Source organism: Erythrolamprus reginae, chromosome 8 (assembly GCF_031021105.1).
Source record: "Erythrolamprus reginae isolate rEryReg1 chromosome 8, rEryReg1.hap1, whole genome shotgun sequence".
NCBI classification, from domain to species: domain Eukaryota; kingdom Metazoa; phylum Chordata; class Lepidosauria; order Squamata; family Dipsadidae; genus Erythrolamprus; species Erythrolamprus reginae.
The window spans coordinates 12,215,700-12,229,640 of record NC_091957.1 but is presented as its reverse complement, the minus strand read 5'-3'; the positions used below and the strand labels follow the sequence as shown (position 1 = coordinate 12,229,640).

General features: G+C 48.6%; 1 protein-coding gene and 1 long non-coding RNA gene across 2 annotated transcripts in view; one reads left to right on the top strand and one right to left on the bottom strand.

Moving 5' to 3' along the window:
* Nucleotides 1-4,832, top strand: part of LOC139171096 (uncharacterized) — a 23,322-nt gene extending 18,490 nt beyond the window's left edge. The window contains exon 2 of the long non-coding RNA XR_011559698.1: nucleotides 4,030-4,832. This is a non-coding gene — a long non-coding RNA (uncharacterized lncRNA). The remainder of the gene's footprint in view (nucleotides 1-4,029) is intronic.
* Nucleotides 1-13,941, bottom strand: part of OLFML2A (olfactomedin like 2A) — a 19,702-nt gene that overhangs the window by 1,848 nt on the left and 3,913 nt on the right. Inside the window, exons 2-7 of the mRNA XM_070758882.1 lie at nucleotides 9,551-9,814; nucleotides 7,397-7,504; nucleotides 6,228-6,416; nucleotides 5,692-5,944; nucleotides 3,016-3,219; nucleotides 2,272-2,457 (exon numbers count right to left, since the gene is read on the bottom strand). Of these exons, the coding sequence (XP_070614983.1) occupies nucleotides 2,272-2,457; nucleotides 3,016-3,219; nucleotides 5,692-5,944; nucleotides 6,228-6,416; nucleotides 7,397-7,504; nucleotides 9,551-9,814 (1,204 nt within the window). The remainder of the gene's footprint in view (nucleotides 1-2,271; nucleotides 2,458-3,015; nucleotides 3,220-5,691; nucleotides 5,945-6,227; nucleotides 6,417-7,396; nucleotides 7,505-9,550; nucleotides 9,815-13,941) is intronic.

Sequence of the window (13,941 nt, the reverse complement as noted above, 5' to 3'; positions counted from 1 at the left end):
GGAAGAAAGGAAGGGAGGAGGTAGAAAGGAAGGAAGGAGAAAAGGAGATGGAAGGAATGAAAGAAGGAGGGAGGGAGGGAGGAAGAAAGGAAGGGAGGAGGAAGAAAGGAAGGAAGGAGAAAAGGAGATGGAAGGAAGGAAAGAAGGAAGGAGGGAGGGAGGAAAAAGGAAGGGCGGAGGAAAGGAGGTGGGAGGAAGAAAGGAAGGAGAAAGGGATTTGGGAGGAAGGAAGGAAGAAGGAAGGGAGGTGGGAGGAAGGAAGGAAGGAAGGAGGATTTGGGAGGAGGGAGGAAAGAAGGAAGGAACATTAATGCTGCAAGAGAAGAAGGGAAGGAAGTTAGAAAGAAGGAAGGGTGAAAAAGAGGAAAGAAGTAGGGAGGGGAAGGGCAGGAAAGAAGAGAGAGAAAGAAAGAAAGGAAGAAGGAAGGAAGGAAAGGGGAAGAAAGGAAGGAAAGAAGGGAGGGAGGGGATGGGGAAGGGAGGAAATGAAGGAAGAAAAAGGGAAGGAAGGAAAGAAAGAAGGGAGGGAGGCGGAGGAGATGGGGAAGGAAGTAAAAAAAAAAGAAGGCACAGAGGGAAGAAAAGGTTCTATTGCTCCACTATCCCTTTTTTTCCTTCCTTCCACCCCCTCTTGACATGAAGCTATTTTTAAAAGTGCAGCTTCTCCCAAAAGTGGACGATGAGTCTCGGAGTCTCTCTTAGGAAATCTCTCTCTCAACCCAAGCAATTGTTTGTGTGAGTCACGGGGTCCGCATGTCTTAAATTCCAGTGGGAGTCCAGAGCTGGCTGTTTATGAAAGCTGGCTTAACCCAGAAAACAAATTAAAATTAAAGAGGCATTTCAAAGGGCTGGAACCACCCCGGCTCAGACTTCGCCCCCCCCAAAAGACAATAGCGTCTTAGCTGCGCACCAGGCAATCTCCGATGGCAATCTTTCCCATAGCTTTGCTGCGGGGCGGTTTTAACCATGCATGGGAAACTGACCGGCCAAAGGCGCTGGCGAGGAACCAGCTCAGCGAAAGGGCAGGCAGGAAAACCAAGGAGTTTCTCAACACACAAGGGTTGGCTATTATTATTATTTTTCAAGAATTGGCTCTGCTTTCTTAAATTGTGAGGATCATCCGAACAGAAGCATTGGAAAATGCTACATATCCTATATCTCTTCTTCTATTCTTTCATTGATATGTTCTATTACTATACCTTCTTTTCTATTGTTTCTTAGATATATTTTACTATGAGTATCTCCTCTATAACCTTCATCATGTATTTTACTATGTGCATATAGATATATATACCCACTAAAACCCTTATTGTGTATTGGACGGACTAACTAACTAACTAACTAACTAACTAACTAACTAACTAACTAACTAACTAAATAAATAAATAAATAAATAAATAAATAAAATTAGAACACGGAAGAAAAGAAGAATGCAGTAGCTATGGAAATTAGGGAGGTAGGGAGGGAGGAAGGAGATGAGAATGAAAGGAAGGAAGGAAGGAAGGAAGGAAGGAAGGAAGGAAGGAAGGAAAGAAGATGAGAATGACAGCAAGGAAAGAAGGAAGGAAGGACATGAGAATTAAAGCAAGGAAAGAAGGAAGGAAGGAAGGAAGGACATGAGAATTAAAGGAAGGAAGAAAGGAAAGAAGAAAGGAAGGTGACAATGACAGCAAGGAAAGAAGGAAGGAAGGAAGGAAGGAAGGAGATGAGAATGAAAGGAAGGAAAGAAGGAAAGAAAGAAAGATGAGAATGACAGCAAGGAAAGAAGGAAGGAGATGAGAATGAAAGGAAGGAAGGAAAGAAGGAAGGAAGGAAGGAAGGAGGGAAGAGATTGAGAGGAAAGAAGAAAGGGAGATGAGAATGACAGGAAGGAAGGAAGGAAGGAAGGAAAGAAGGGAAGAGATTGAGAAAAAGGAAGGAAAGGAGATGAGAATGAGAGGAAGGAAAGGAAAAGAAAGATGGAAGAAAGGAATAGAACAAAGTCCAACAAGAGAAAAAGAAATCAAGTAAATCCTTTTTAAAAAAATTTATACGTCTATATTTGGCCCAGGAATTCTGCCAACGTTGAATCTGCTTCTGTGTTTGCGAAGGGGCTTGAAGCCTTGCTTCGTCCTTGCGGCTACAAAGGAAAGCCACGATAGGCAATACTGCTGCGGTTTCTTCAGCTGGCCTCGTTCCACCAAGTGGCTGAGTCCACGGATAGCCCACCCCACCCCACTCGTCTTCACAGGCTGGCCGCCACACCCCGCTCACCAGCCCTTCCTTCCTCACCTTGCTTGAAATTCTCCAAGTTGCGGAATTCCAGCAGGCTGCTCCCGTAATAGTAGTTGGCCACGTAGATCCGGTCGTCAGAGGCCGCCGGGTCCTTCATCCAGGCGCCCTCATTACGACCGTAGCTGTGCTGTGTCTGGGGGTGCTCCACGGCCTTTAGGGTCCCCTCGCATGAGGCCTTGTTGGCTGCGGGTCCAACGGAGAGGGTGAGAAGGGCTGGAGCAGTGATGGTGAACCTTTCTTTCCTCGGGTGCACGAGTGTCCACACCCAAAATTCAATGCCTGGGGAGGGCGAAAACAGCTTCCCCCACCCCCTTGGAGGCCCCCTGGAGGCCAAAAACGGCCTGTCTACCAATTTCTGGTAGGCCCTGTAGGCTCGTGTTTTGCCCTCCCCGGGCTCCAAAGGCTTCCCTGGAGCTGGGGAAGGGTAAAAACGCCCTCCTCAATCCCCTCAGAGGCTCCCTGGAAGCCAAAAACGCCCTCCCAGAGCCTCTGTGTGAGCCAAAAATCAGCTGGCCGGCACACACATGCACATTGGAGCTGAGCTAGAGCAACAGCTCACGTGCCAGCAGCTATGGCTCCGCGTGTCACCTGTGGCACCTGTGCCATAGGTTTGCCATCACTGGGCTAGAGATACCCCATCCCACAGTGCCACGTTTGCCAGCTCTGTCCCACGGCCCTACCCAAGGAGAACCTGCCCTCCCCCAACCTAACCCCGCCTGTGAAGACAGGATTCCCACGTACCGTGGCTGGGCGGGGGAGGGATCTCGGGGACGTGGCCTCGTCTCCTGGAGAGCAGAGGAGGGCCAGGCCGACTTTGGAGTATGGCGCCGATGCTTGTGGTGGGGGCCACGGCGGTGGCGTTGTTGGGGGGAGCCGTAAGAGGACTTTCTCCCACTTTGGGGAGGGTCTCTTGGTCCACCCGTCCAGCTTCCTTCCCGGGGTTTTCTGCAAGAAAGGCGCATTCTTAGCCAGCCTGAAGTTGGGGATTTTACAAATGGTAACTGTTCTGAGCACGGTTTCAGTATTTTTCCAAGACTCTCAAAAATCTATTCCTTGAAATAACAGTCTCTCTTTTTATGTTCACGCCAGCTTAGATAGGTGAAACTTTAGCAAGGTAAACAGAGAAGCATCAAGACTGAAGCTTGAAACCAGTGTTCCCTCTAATTTTTTTTGGGGGTGGGCAGAAAAGTATAGTGTCTGAGCGGAAGTCCCTTCAGGACTGGGTGGCACAGAAATAATAAATAAATAAATAAATAAATAAATAAATACTGTGTGTCTATAACAGTGAGCTCATAATAGGGCAACTCTATCAATATCAAAATGCCACTTAAATAGTTGAGCTAGTTTCAAACTAGATTTTGATTTTCTTTCTCTCTTCCTTACTCCCATTCTTTTTCTTTCTCTTTTCCTTCCTCTCTTTTTTCTATCTTTCTCTCTCTTCCTCTCTTCCTCTCTCTCTCCTTCCCTCTCACTCTTTCCCTCTCGGCTTCTGGGCAGGTTTGGAAAACTCTGAGTTGATGATGATTTTTAAGTGAGTGATTGCTCACTGCTCAGCTTAGAGGGAACTATGCTTGAAACTCTAACCGTTCTCGGAAGCATTCGAACATTCCATTCTTAACTGACTCGGAGATAACAGGACTATAAATCACAACTTTTAAGTTCATCAGCTTACCGGGCTTCATAATAAATTCGACAGTGTAGCTTCTGTCTCATTTCGAAAAGCACAGCACAGGGTTTTTTACTCTTTTGTTTCAGGGACGCCACGAAATCTCCGCCATTCTCTTTGATCAACGTTGTCAAACCCCAGCTTCACTTCCTGCTCTAACCTGGAGTCTGGAGAATGCTCAGTGCCAGAGGCAGAGCTCCAGCCCTGTGCTGACTCCAGAACCTCCAGAGGCTGACGTGAGCGAGGCAAAGGAACATGGAAAGCTTGCTCCCAATGCACACATGCGCAGAGTTGCCAGAAGGCAAGAAGAGTTACAGAGGAAAAGGGGAACTCGAGAGTAAGGCTTGAAGATCATTGGACCCTCCCATAAGCTATAAAAGAAGAGCAAACGGAGGTGCTGGTTGCATGAAGCAACTTTGTTCAACTCGTGTCATTTCAATTCTGACTCTGTGCTTCTGTTTGGCCTTGCAAAGCTAGGCTAGGCCAGGCAGTTGGACCACTTCCACCTGACCTGCCTCTGTAGAATCCTGAGGATCCAGTAGCAGGATAAGGTGCCTGACACTGAGGTCCTCTCCAGAGCAGGCCTGCCATCAATCCCCACCTGATGAAAGCCCAGACACGCGGGGGACAAAGGAAGCGATACAAAGACACATTGAAAGCCTCCCTTAAGTCCCTCGATATTGACACCACCTCCTGGGAAACCCTGGCACAAGATCGACCAACATGGCGCATGCTGATCCACCAAGGCTGCCAGACATCGGAGGCCAGAAGAACATTCATAGCAGAAGAGAAGCAAGCACTCCGCAAAGCCAGAGCTGCAAATGGCTTTATGTATGATTTGTTTGGATTGCATGATTGTTCTTAATAAGGGTTTAAAATATTGTTTTTAAAATTGGATTTGTATATTGTATTCTTTGTTGTAAGCTATTCCGAGTCCTCGGAGAGGGGCGACATACAAATCTAATGTATTATTATTATTATTATTATTATTATTATTATTATTATTATTATGTCAGTACAACACAGCAAATGAGATCACTATGCTGGATTTCGTATTTCATCACCAGTCGGGTGCTTCCCAGGCACCTAGGACTGTGTGATGTAGCGGCGAATTATGTTTGCCGATCCCAGTAAAGCGGCCTTTTGCAATTGACAGATGGAGATTTTGTCAATTCCAATGATTTTCAAATGTCCGCTGACATTATTATTATTATTATTATTATTATTATTATTATTATTATCATTATTATTGGTGCCCACACGTTTGCCCGACACGTAGGCAGAATATTTCGTGCCCATATAGGCCTTACCAGCCACCTGCGGACACATCGCATACAGCCCACAACCCATTAGATGTCAAGGTCCTCTTTGAACATGCTGGACAAACATCATCAAAAGTGGAGCAAACAGAACTGCTTGTTGCTGGAAGCAACTTTGTTCCACTTGTGTCATTTCAATTCTGATGACGTGTTTCTGTTTGGCCTTGCCAAGCTCCTTGATAATTGGTCTTCGGCAGCGTGTCAAGAAAAATCAAGGTTATCTGCCTTCTTCCAAAAGACTGATGTCAGACTCGTTACCATTGTTTGGGACTTATTACGGCTGGGAATGAACATAATTAGCAACTGTTAAAATAAAAAAGAGGGTTTTGGGAAGCTGTGCCGTATTATCTTATCAGGGAAACCTACGTCAGAACAGCTAGAATGGCAATGGACAAAAGTCTCCCCCCCCCCCGCCGCCACACCCTTACTCACTGTGGATACTTGACGCCCCCTCTGCTTCCACTCGACGCCCCGCTTTGTAGTATACAACGTGGCTCCGGATGACAGTGTGATGTCCAGAGGAATTGGATTTAGAAGTGGGCGGTGGGAGACCAGTCCTGCCCTTGGCACTTTCCTTCCTCGGCTTTTCGGCCTTCTCCTTGGGAATTCTGGGGGTTTCTTTGTCCCCCGGACTTTTCGGAGAGCCGGCGTATTTCTGAGCACTCTCCTTGTGTCCCACAGTGTCCTACAATGAGGAGAGAAACACAACAGCCCTGCAGAGACACGCGGGAGAAGTGTTAACTCTTAGGATCTGGGGCCGCGGGCTGTTATAAAGCCGTTTCGATCGAAACAGGCACGAAAGGACAAAGCGAAGAGGAGGGAAGTGGGAAAAAAGGAGAGGAAACTCAAGGAAAGAACTTCAGAAGAAACAGGAAGGAAAAAACCCAGGATTCACAGACAAGCAGATAAACGGATCCAGATGTTGGAGATGTGATTAGTGCATTCCAGATGGAACGACTGGGACCGACCTGTGCCTTGTGTTCTGGATTTGCGACGGCTGCGTCTTTCTGGAGCAGCTGATGCTCCAGGTTCGAAAGCTCTTTCTTGAGGCCCGTCACGATGTCCGAGTAGTTCTCGTAGCGCTTCATCTGGTCACTCAAGTGCAGGACACTCTCCTTCACCACGTTGCTGTCGCGGCTCAGGTTGGTTTTCACTGTCTGGGGGGGGGCAGAGAAGGGATCGAGTGTGTTTGTGATTAGTGATGGGCGAACCGAACCCGCACAATTCGGGTCCATACTGAATTTTGCTGTGTTCGGTATGCCGAACCCGAAATTTTTTCAAACTTCGGGCAAAGTTTGGGGTCGTGTTCGGCGTTTGGAGCTTTGACGTCACCGGCAGGTTGCTAAGGACGCCAAGGTGATCACTTCCTGGATTCCATGGAATCCAGGAACTGATCATCTTGGCGTCCTTAGCAACCTGCCGGTGACATCAAATCTCCGCCCCCAGAATCTCTTCGTGGGAGGGATTTCCCATTCGAGTTCGGGTTCGGTTCGGGTTCGGCTGAATTTTGCCTAAAGTTCATCTGAACTTGCCGAACCTGAACACCGTTGGGTTCACCCATCACTATTTGTGATGTATGTGGGGTGTGTGTGTAACAATATAACATACTGCACTGACTCAGTGAACCGGCCTTCTGACCATTCTCTAACCCTGCCTCTTTCTCGAGCAGCCTCCAAAACCCCGAAGCCCAGGGAATCCTAGAGGTCATCTAGTCCAGCCCTGCTCAGCTCCAGTATGGTCTACTCCAGTGAAGGGCTCCCTATTGCTGGCACTCCCGGAATGCTCCCGGTGATATGCACAGAAGCAAAAAATCAGCAAAAATTGCCAAAACCTCTTTTGCGTGTCCTCACACTTCTGTTGCATGTGCAGAAACCGAATCTTGTGTTGCCGCACATGCACGCACGCCGATCAGCTGGAGCTGCGCGCACAGCTCCACTTTCGCTACCGGGGTGCCATATTGTCCCGTACCAGCTTCAGCCCACCGCTGGTCTACTCTTGACTATTGCAGTGCGCTCTCCATGGGGCTAATCTTGAAGAGCGTTTGGAGACTTCAGCTTTTCCCAGTAGGAAAAGGTCAAAGGAGCCCAGCCCTGAATGAAAGCCCCTACTGGGAGAACCCCAAGACGTAGGAGCTCACCTCTTCCAACGTGTTCATCTGTTCCACCACCTTGTTAATGTAGGAATGGACCTTCATCAAATCCATGCTGTAAAGGGCCCCTTCCAGCAGGTCGGTGATGGACTGTAGCTGTAGGAGAAGCCGGGAGGAGCCGGTCAGGCACCAGGCCACAAAGGAGTTCTAGTCCCGCTTTAGCCATGAAAGACAGCGGGGTGACTTTGGGCCAATCACCAGGAGAGAGTGAGTTCTAGTTCCACCTTAAGCATGAAATACGGCTGGGTGACTTTGGGCCAATGACCAGGAAACAGGGAGTTCTAGTTCCACCTTAAGCATGAAAGATGGCTGGGTGACTTTGGGCCAATCACCAGGAGATGGTGAGTTCTAGTCCCACTTTAAGCATGAAAGACGGCTGGGTGACTTTGGGCCAATGAGCAGGAAACAGGGAGTTCTAGTTTCACTTTAAGCATGAAAGATGGCTGGGTGACTTTGGGCCAATCACCAGGAGACGGTGAGTTCTAGTCCCACCTTAAGCATGAAAGACGCTGGGTGACTTTGGGTCAATGAGCAGGAAACAGGGCGTTCTAGTTTCACTTTAAGCATGAAAGATGGCTGGGTGACTTTGGGCCAATCACCAGGAGACGGTAAGTTCTATTTCCACCTTAAGCATGAAATATGGCTGGGTGACTTTGGGCCAATGAGCAGGAAACAGGGAGTTCTAGTTCCACCTTAAGCATGAAAGACAGCTGGGTGACTTTGGGCCAATCACCAGGAGATGGTGAGTTCTAGTCCCACTTTAAGCATGAAAGACGGCTGGGTGACTTTGGGCCAATCAGAAGGAAACAGGGAGTTCTAGTTCCACTTTAAGCATGAAAGACGGCTGGGTGACTTTGGGCCAATCACCAGGAGATGGTGAGTTCTAGTCCCACTTTAAGCATGAAAGACGGCTGGGTGACTTTGGGCCAATGAGCAGGAAACAGGGAGTTCTAGTTTCACTTTAAGCATGAAAGATGGCTGGGTGACTTTGGGCCAATCACCAGGAGACGGTGAGTTCTAGTTTCACTTTAAGCATGAAAGATGGCTGGGTGACTTTGGGCCAATCACCAGTAGAGAGTGAGTTCTAGTTCCACTTTAAGCATGAAAGATGGCTGGGTGACTTTGGGCCAATCAGCAGGAAACAGGGAGTTCTAGTTCCATGTTAAGCATGAAAGATGGTTGGGTGACTTTGGGCCAATCACCAGTAGAGAGTGAGTTCTAGTTCCACTTTAAGCATGAAAGATGGTTGGGTGACTTTGGGCCAATCAGCAGGAAATAGGGAGTTCTAGTTCCACTTTAAGCATGAAAGATGGTTGGGTGACTTTGGGCCAATCAGCAGGAAAAAAGGAGTTCTAGTTCCACCTTAAGCATGAAAGATGGCTGGGTGGGCCAATCACCAGGAGATGGTGAGTTCTAGTTCCACTTTAAGCATGAAAGATGGTTGGGTGACTTTGGGCCAATCAGCAGGAAACAGGGAGTTCTAGTTCCACCTTAAGCATGAAAGATGGCTGGGTGACTTTGGGCCAATGAGCAGGAAACAGGGAGTTCTAGTTCCACCTTAAGCATGAAAGACGGCTGGGTGACTTTTGGCCAATCAGAAGGAAAGAGGGAGTTCTAGTTCCACTTTAAGCATGAAAGATGGCTGGGTGACTTTGGGCCAATGAGCAGGAAACAGGGAGTTCTAGTTCCACCTTAAGTATGAAAGATGGCTGGGTGACTTTGGGCCAATCACCAGGAGAGAGTGAGTTCTAGTTCCACCTTAAGCATGAAAGACGGCTGGATGACTGTGGGCCAATCACCAGGAGACGGTGAGTTCTAGTCCCACCTTAAGCATGAAAGATGGCTGGGTCACTTTGGGCCAATCATCAGGAGACGGAGAGTTCTAGTCCCGCCTTAGCCATGAAAGACGGCTGGGTGACTTAGGGCCAATCACCAGGAGACGTCTCCAGCGTGCGTCCATGCGCGTCCGATCAATATTTTGCTTCTGCGCATTTGCAGGAAGCAAAATCTCACTCGGATGTTCATGCGCGCACGCTGGAGACTGTAGTTACGTGTACCACTTCATTTTCACTACTGCTACAATGGGGTCGACCACACTGGTAGGAACCCACTACTGCCCCCTGCCCCGATCCCCTTCCCTACCTTGTGGAGTTCCGGGGCCTGCTTCTTCAGCCTCTCCGCCTTCCACTCGCCCTCGCAGGGGTTGAGCGAAGCTGGGGGGGCGGTGCAGGAGCAGCGGCAGTCTCCCCCGGAGCTGACCGTCTCCACCGTGTAAAAGTCTTCCCCTCTCCTGCTGCCATCCCGGAGACGGGCGCAGGCGGCTTTGCTCAGTGGGCGCAGGATGCATTTGCAGCGGCAGTTGGTGCCTTCCGCGGTCATGCGGACTTGCTCCGGGTCTCCGAAGGGCTAGAGAAGGTGGAAAGAGAAAGTGGGCTTAGACTTATATCCCGCTTCCTGGCGCTTTTACAGTCTTCTCTAAGCGGATTACAGAGTCAGCCTCTTGGCCCCAACAATCTGGGTCCTCATTTGACTTGCCAAGGAAGGAAAGAAGGAAGAATGGAAGGAAGGAAAGAAGGAAGAATGGGAGGAAGGAAGGAAGAATGGAAGGAAGGAAGGAAGAATGGAAGGAAGGAAGAATGGAAGGAAGGAAGAATGGAAGGAAAGAAGGAAGGAAGAATGGAAGGAAAGAAGGAAGGAAGGAAGAATGGAAGGAAGGAAAGAATGAAGGAAGGAGGGAGGACTTATATACCACTTCTTAGTGCTTTTACAGCCCTCCCTAAGCGGTTTACAGAATCAGCCTCTTGTCCCCAACAATCCGGGTCCTCATTTGACCCACCAAGGAAGGAAGAAAGGAAGGATGGAAGGAAGAAAGAAAGGAAAGATGGAAGGAAGGAAGGAAGGAAAGAAGGAAGAAAGGAAGGAAGGAAAGAAGGAAGGAAGAAAGGAAGGAAGGAAAGAAGGAAGGAAAGAAGGAAGGAAGGAAAGAAAGAAGGAAGGAAGGATGGAAGGAAGAAAGGAAGGAAGGAAAAAAGGAAGAAGGAAAGAAGGAAGGGAGGAAGGAAGGAAGGAGGAGGGAAGAAGGATGGAAGGAAGGAAGGAAGGCTGGCTGAGCCAACTTTGAGCTGGTCAGGACTGAACTGATGGCAGTGGACAGAGTTAGCCTGCAATTCTGCATTCTAATCACTGGGAAGGAAGGAGGGTGGGAGGAAGGAAGGAAGGAAGGACAGACGGACTTATATATCGCTTCATAGTGCTTTTATAGCCCTCTCTAAGCTATTTACACACTCAGCCTCCAACAATCTGGCTCCTCATTTGACCGACCTCGGAAGGACGGAAGGCTGAGGCAATCTTGAGCCAGTCAAAATCAAACTGATGGCAGTGGGCAGAGTCAACCTGCAATCCTGCATTCTAATCACAAGGAAGGAAGGAAGGAAGGAAGGAAGGAAGGAAGGAAGGAAGGAAGGAAGGAAGGAAGGAAGGAAGGAAGGAAGAAGGGAGGGCAGGAGGAAGGACTTATATACCACTTCTTAGTGCTTTTACAGCCCTCTCTAAGCAGTTTACAGAATCACCCTCTTGACCCCAACAATCCGGGTCCTCATTTTACCTTTCATCCCATTTATATTCAGTTAATATTTAAAACTTTATCTCTATTCTTTTTCAAACCATTTCATAACATTTCACCCAAACCTTATAAAACTCCGAGTCCTCCTTATTTTAATTTTCATTGTTAATCTATTCATTTCCGCTCAGCCCATTATCTTCTTAAGTACTTCTCTCTCAGTTGGTATTCTATTCAGTTTCCAATTTTATGCATATGCTATTCTAGCAGCTGTTACTCTATGTGCAATTAAATACGTTCCTTTTTTTTGTTAAATTTGCCTGGCAATATGGCCAATAAAAATATATCCAGTTTCAGTTCAATATTTTGTTTCAAAATCTTCCCAATCCACATTTGGAACACTGTCCAGTATTTTTTGGCTTGTGGGCATGTAGGATGGGTTTAGTTGAGCAGCCCCCAAAGTCCCTAGGGATCTCTGCTTGGTCTACTGTCCTTCCCACTAACCTAAACCACAGCATTGTTTGCGAAATTCTTGGCTCGGGCTGCCCGTTGGGGGTTTTCCAAATCACACATGGAGTCCCACTTTCTGGCTCCCTGGAAAATGAGGGTGGGGTGGGGGAACGGGGCAGGGTTGTGTTCCTCCTGCCAATTTTTCAACCCTCCCTGGATGGAGGGAAGAAAGAGTGTGAGGGTCATAGGATTTCTAAGAAGGGGTGTTTTGAACTCCAGTCATCCAGCTGCTCTCAGCCAAGATCAAGCTGCAGCTAGGATCAAGTGGTGGATAGTTCCAGAGAATGAGTAGGGACCCTAGAGCATTCAAAAGAGCTGATTTGTGGTAAAATGGGCAGTCAATACATTCAATAATTCTTCCGTCCTCTTTCACTTACTCCCTCACTCCCATTATCTTCTTCATTTCTTTCTTTTCCCTCCCTCCCCCTCCCTATTTCCTTCCTTCCCCTTTTACCTCTTCCTCCCTCCCTCCTTTCTTCCTTCTTTCCTCCCTCTCTCTTCCTTCCTTCTCCCACTTCCTCCCTTCATTCCCTCCCTCCTTCTTTCCCCCTCTCTTCCTCCCTCACTCTTTCCTTCCTTCCTTCCCCCTCCGTCTTCCCTCTCTCCCTCCCTCCTTCCTTCACCCTTTCTCTTCCTTCCTTCCCTCCCTCCTTCCTTCCCCCTCTCTTCCTCCCTCTCTCTTCCTTCCTTCTCTCACTTCCTTCCTTCCTTCCCTCCCTCCTTCCTTCCCCCTCTCTTCCTCCCTCACTCTTTCCTTCCTTCCTTCCCCCTCCGTCTTCCCTCTCTCCCTCCCTCCTTCCTTCACCCTTTCTCTTCCTTCCTTCCCTCCTTCCTTCCCCCTCTCTTCCTCCCTCTCTCTTCCTTCCTTCTCTCACTTCCTCCCTTCCTTCCCTCCCTCCTTCCTTCCCCCTCTCTTCCTCCCTCACTCTTTCCTTCCTTCCCCTCCATCTTCCCTCTCTCCCTCCCTCCTTCCTTCACCCTTTCTCTTCCTTCCTTCCCTCCCTCCCTCCTTCCTTTCCCCTCTCTTCCTCCCTCACTCTTTCCTTCCTTCCTTCCCCCTCCGTCTTCCCTCTCTCCCTCCCTCCTTCCTTCACCCTTTCTCTTCCTCCATCCCTCTTTCCTTCCTTCTCCCTCTTCCTTCCTTCCCTCCCTCCCTCCTTCCTCCCTCCCTTCCTGAAATGGTATCATGTCTCCTGCCTGAGCAGGATTAGACTAGAAGACCTTTAAGGTCCCTTTGAACTTTTTCTTTCCTTCCTTCCTTCCTTCCATCCATCTCTCTTCTCCTGCCTTCTTTCCTCTCATTCCTCCCTCTCTCCCTTCTTTCCTTCCGTCCTTCCCTCTCTTTCTTCCTTCTCTCTACCTCCCTTCCTTCCCTCTCTCTTTCTTCCTTCCCTCTCTCTTCCTTCCTTTCTTTCTTCCTTCCCTCTCTTTCTTCCTTCTCTCTACCTCCCTCCCTTCCTTCCCTCTCACTTCCTTCCTTCCCTCTCTTTCTTCCTTCTCTCTACCTCCCTCCCTTCCTTCCCTCTCACTTCCTTCCTTCCCTCTCTGTACCTTCCTTCCTTCGTTCCTTTGTTCCTTCCTCCCTCCCTCCCTCCCTCCCTCCTTCCTTCCTTCCATGTCATTGTGTCTCCTGCCTGAGCAGGGTTAAGGGCTGGACTAGAAGACCTCCAAGGTCCCTTCCAACTCCGTAATTCTCTTCTTCGTAAATGGACGCCCACCTGTGCAGGGTAGTGCCCACAGCCCCTCCCTGCCTGGCACCCTTTCAGTTTTACCCCCGGACAAACAGGCTCCATCTTTGCAGCTGTCCGAAGAAACGGACCTCGGGCTGGGCTGGGCTCCTTCCTCACTGCAGCTGCCAAGGGACCAGTTGATTTATTTTGGGAGAAGGCGGATTCTGGCAATCCTTTTTTTTTCCCCCCAACGATTGCCTAATTTCTCATCCCACGGCCTATTTGCACATTTATTTATGCGTGAGAAGGAAGAAAAACAAAACAAAACAAATATCAGAATTCTCAAAAAGATCAACGCGGCGTTGAAAAGTGGCCTGCTCAGGATGTTCTGAATAATAGTATTAGTAATAGTAATAGTAATAGTAATAATAATATCTCCAGGACCGCCTTCTGCCGCACGAATCCCAGCGACCGGTTAGGTCCCACAGAGTTGGCCTTCTCCGGGTCCCGTCGACTAAACAATGTCGTTTGGCGGGACCCAGGGGAAGAGCCTTCTCTGTGGCGGCCCCGACCCTCTGGAACCAGCTCCCCCCTGGAGATTAGAACTGCCCCCACCCTCTCTGCCTTTCGTAAACTCCTTAAAACCCACCTCTGCCATATCAGGCATGGGGGAATTGAAACATCTCCCCCGGGCCTATACAGTTTATGTATGGTATGTTTGTGTGTATGTTTGCTTTTAATAATGGGTTTTTTAGTGTTTTTAAATTATTAGATTTGTTGTACATTGTTTTATT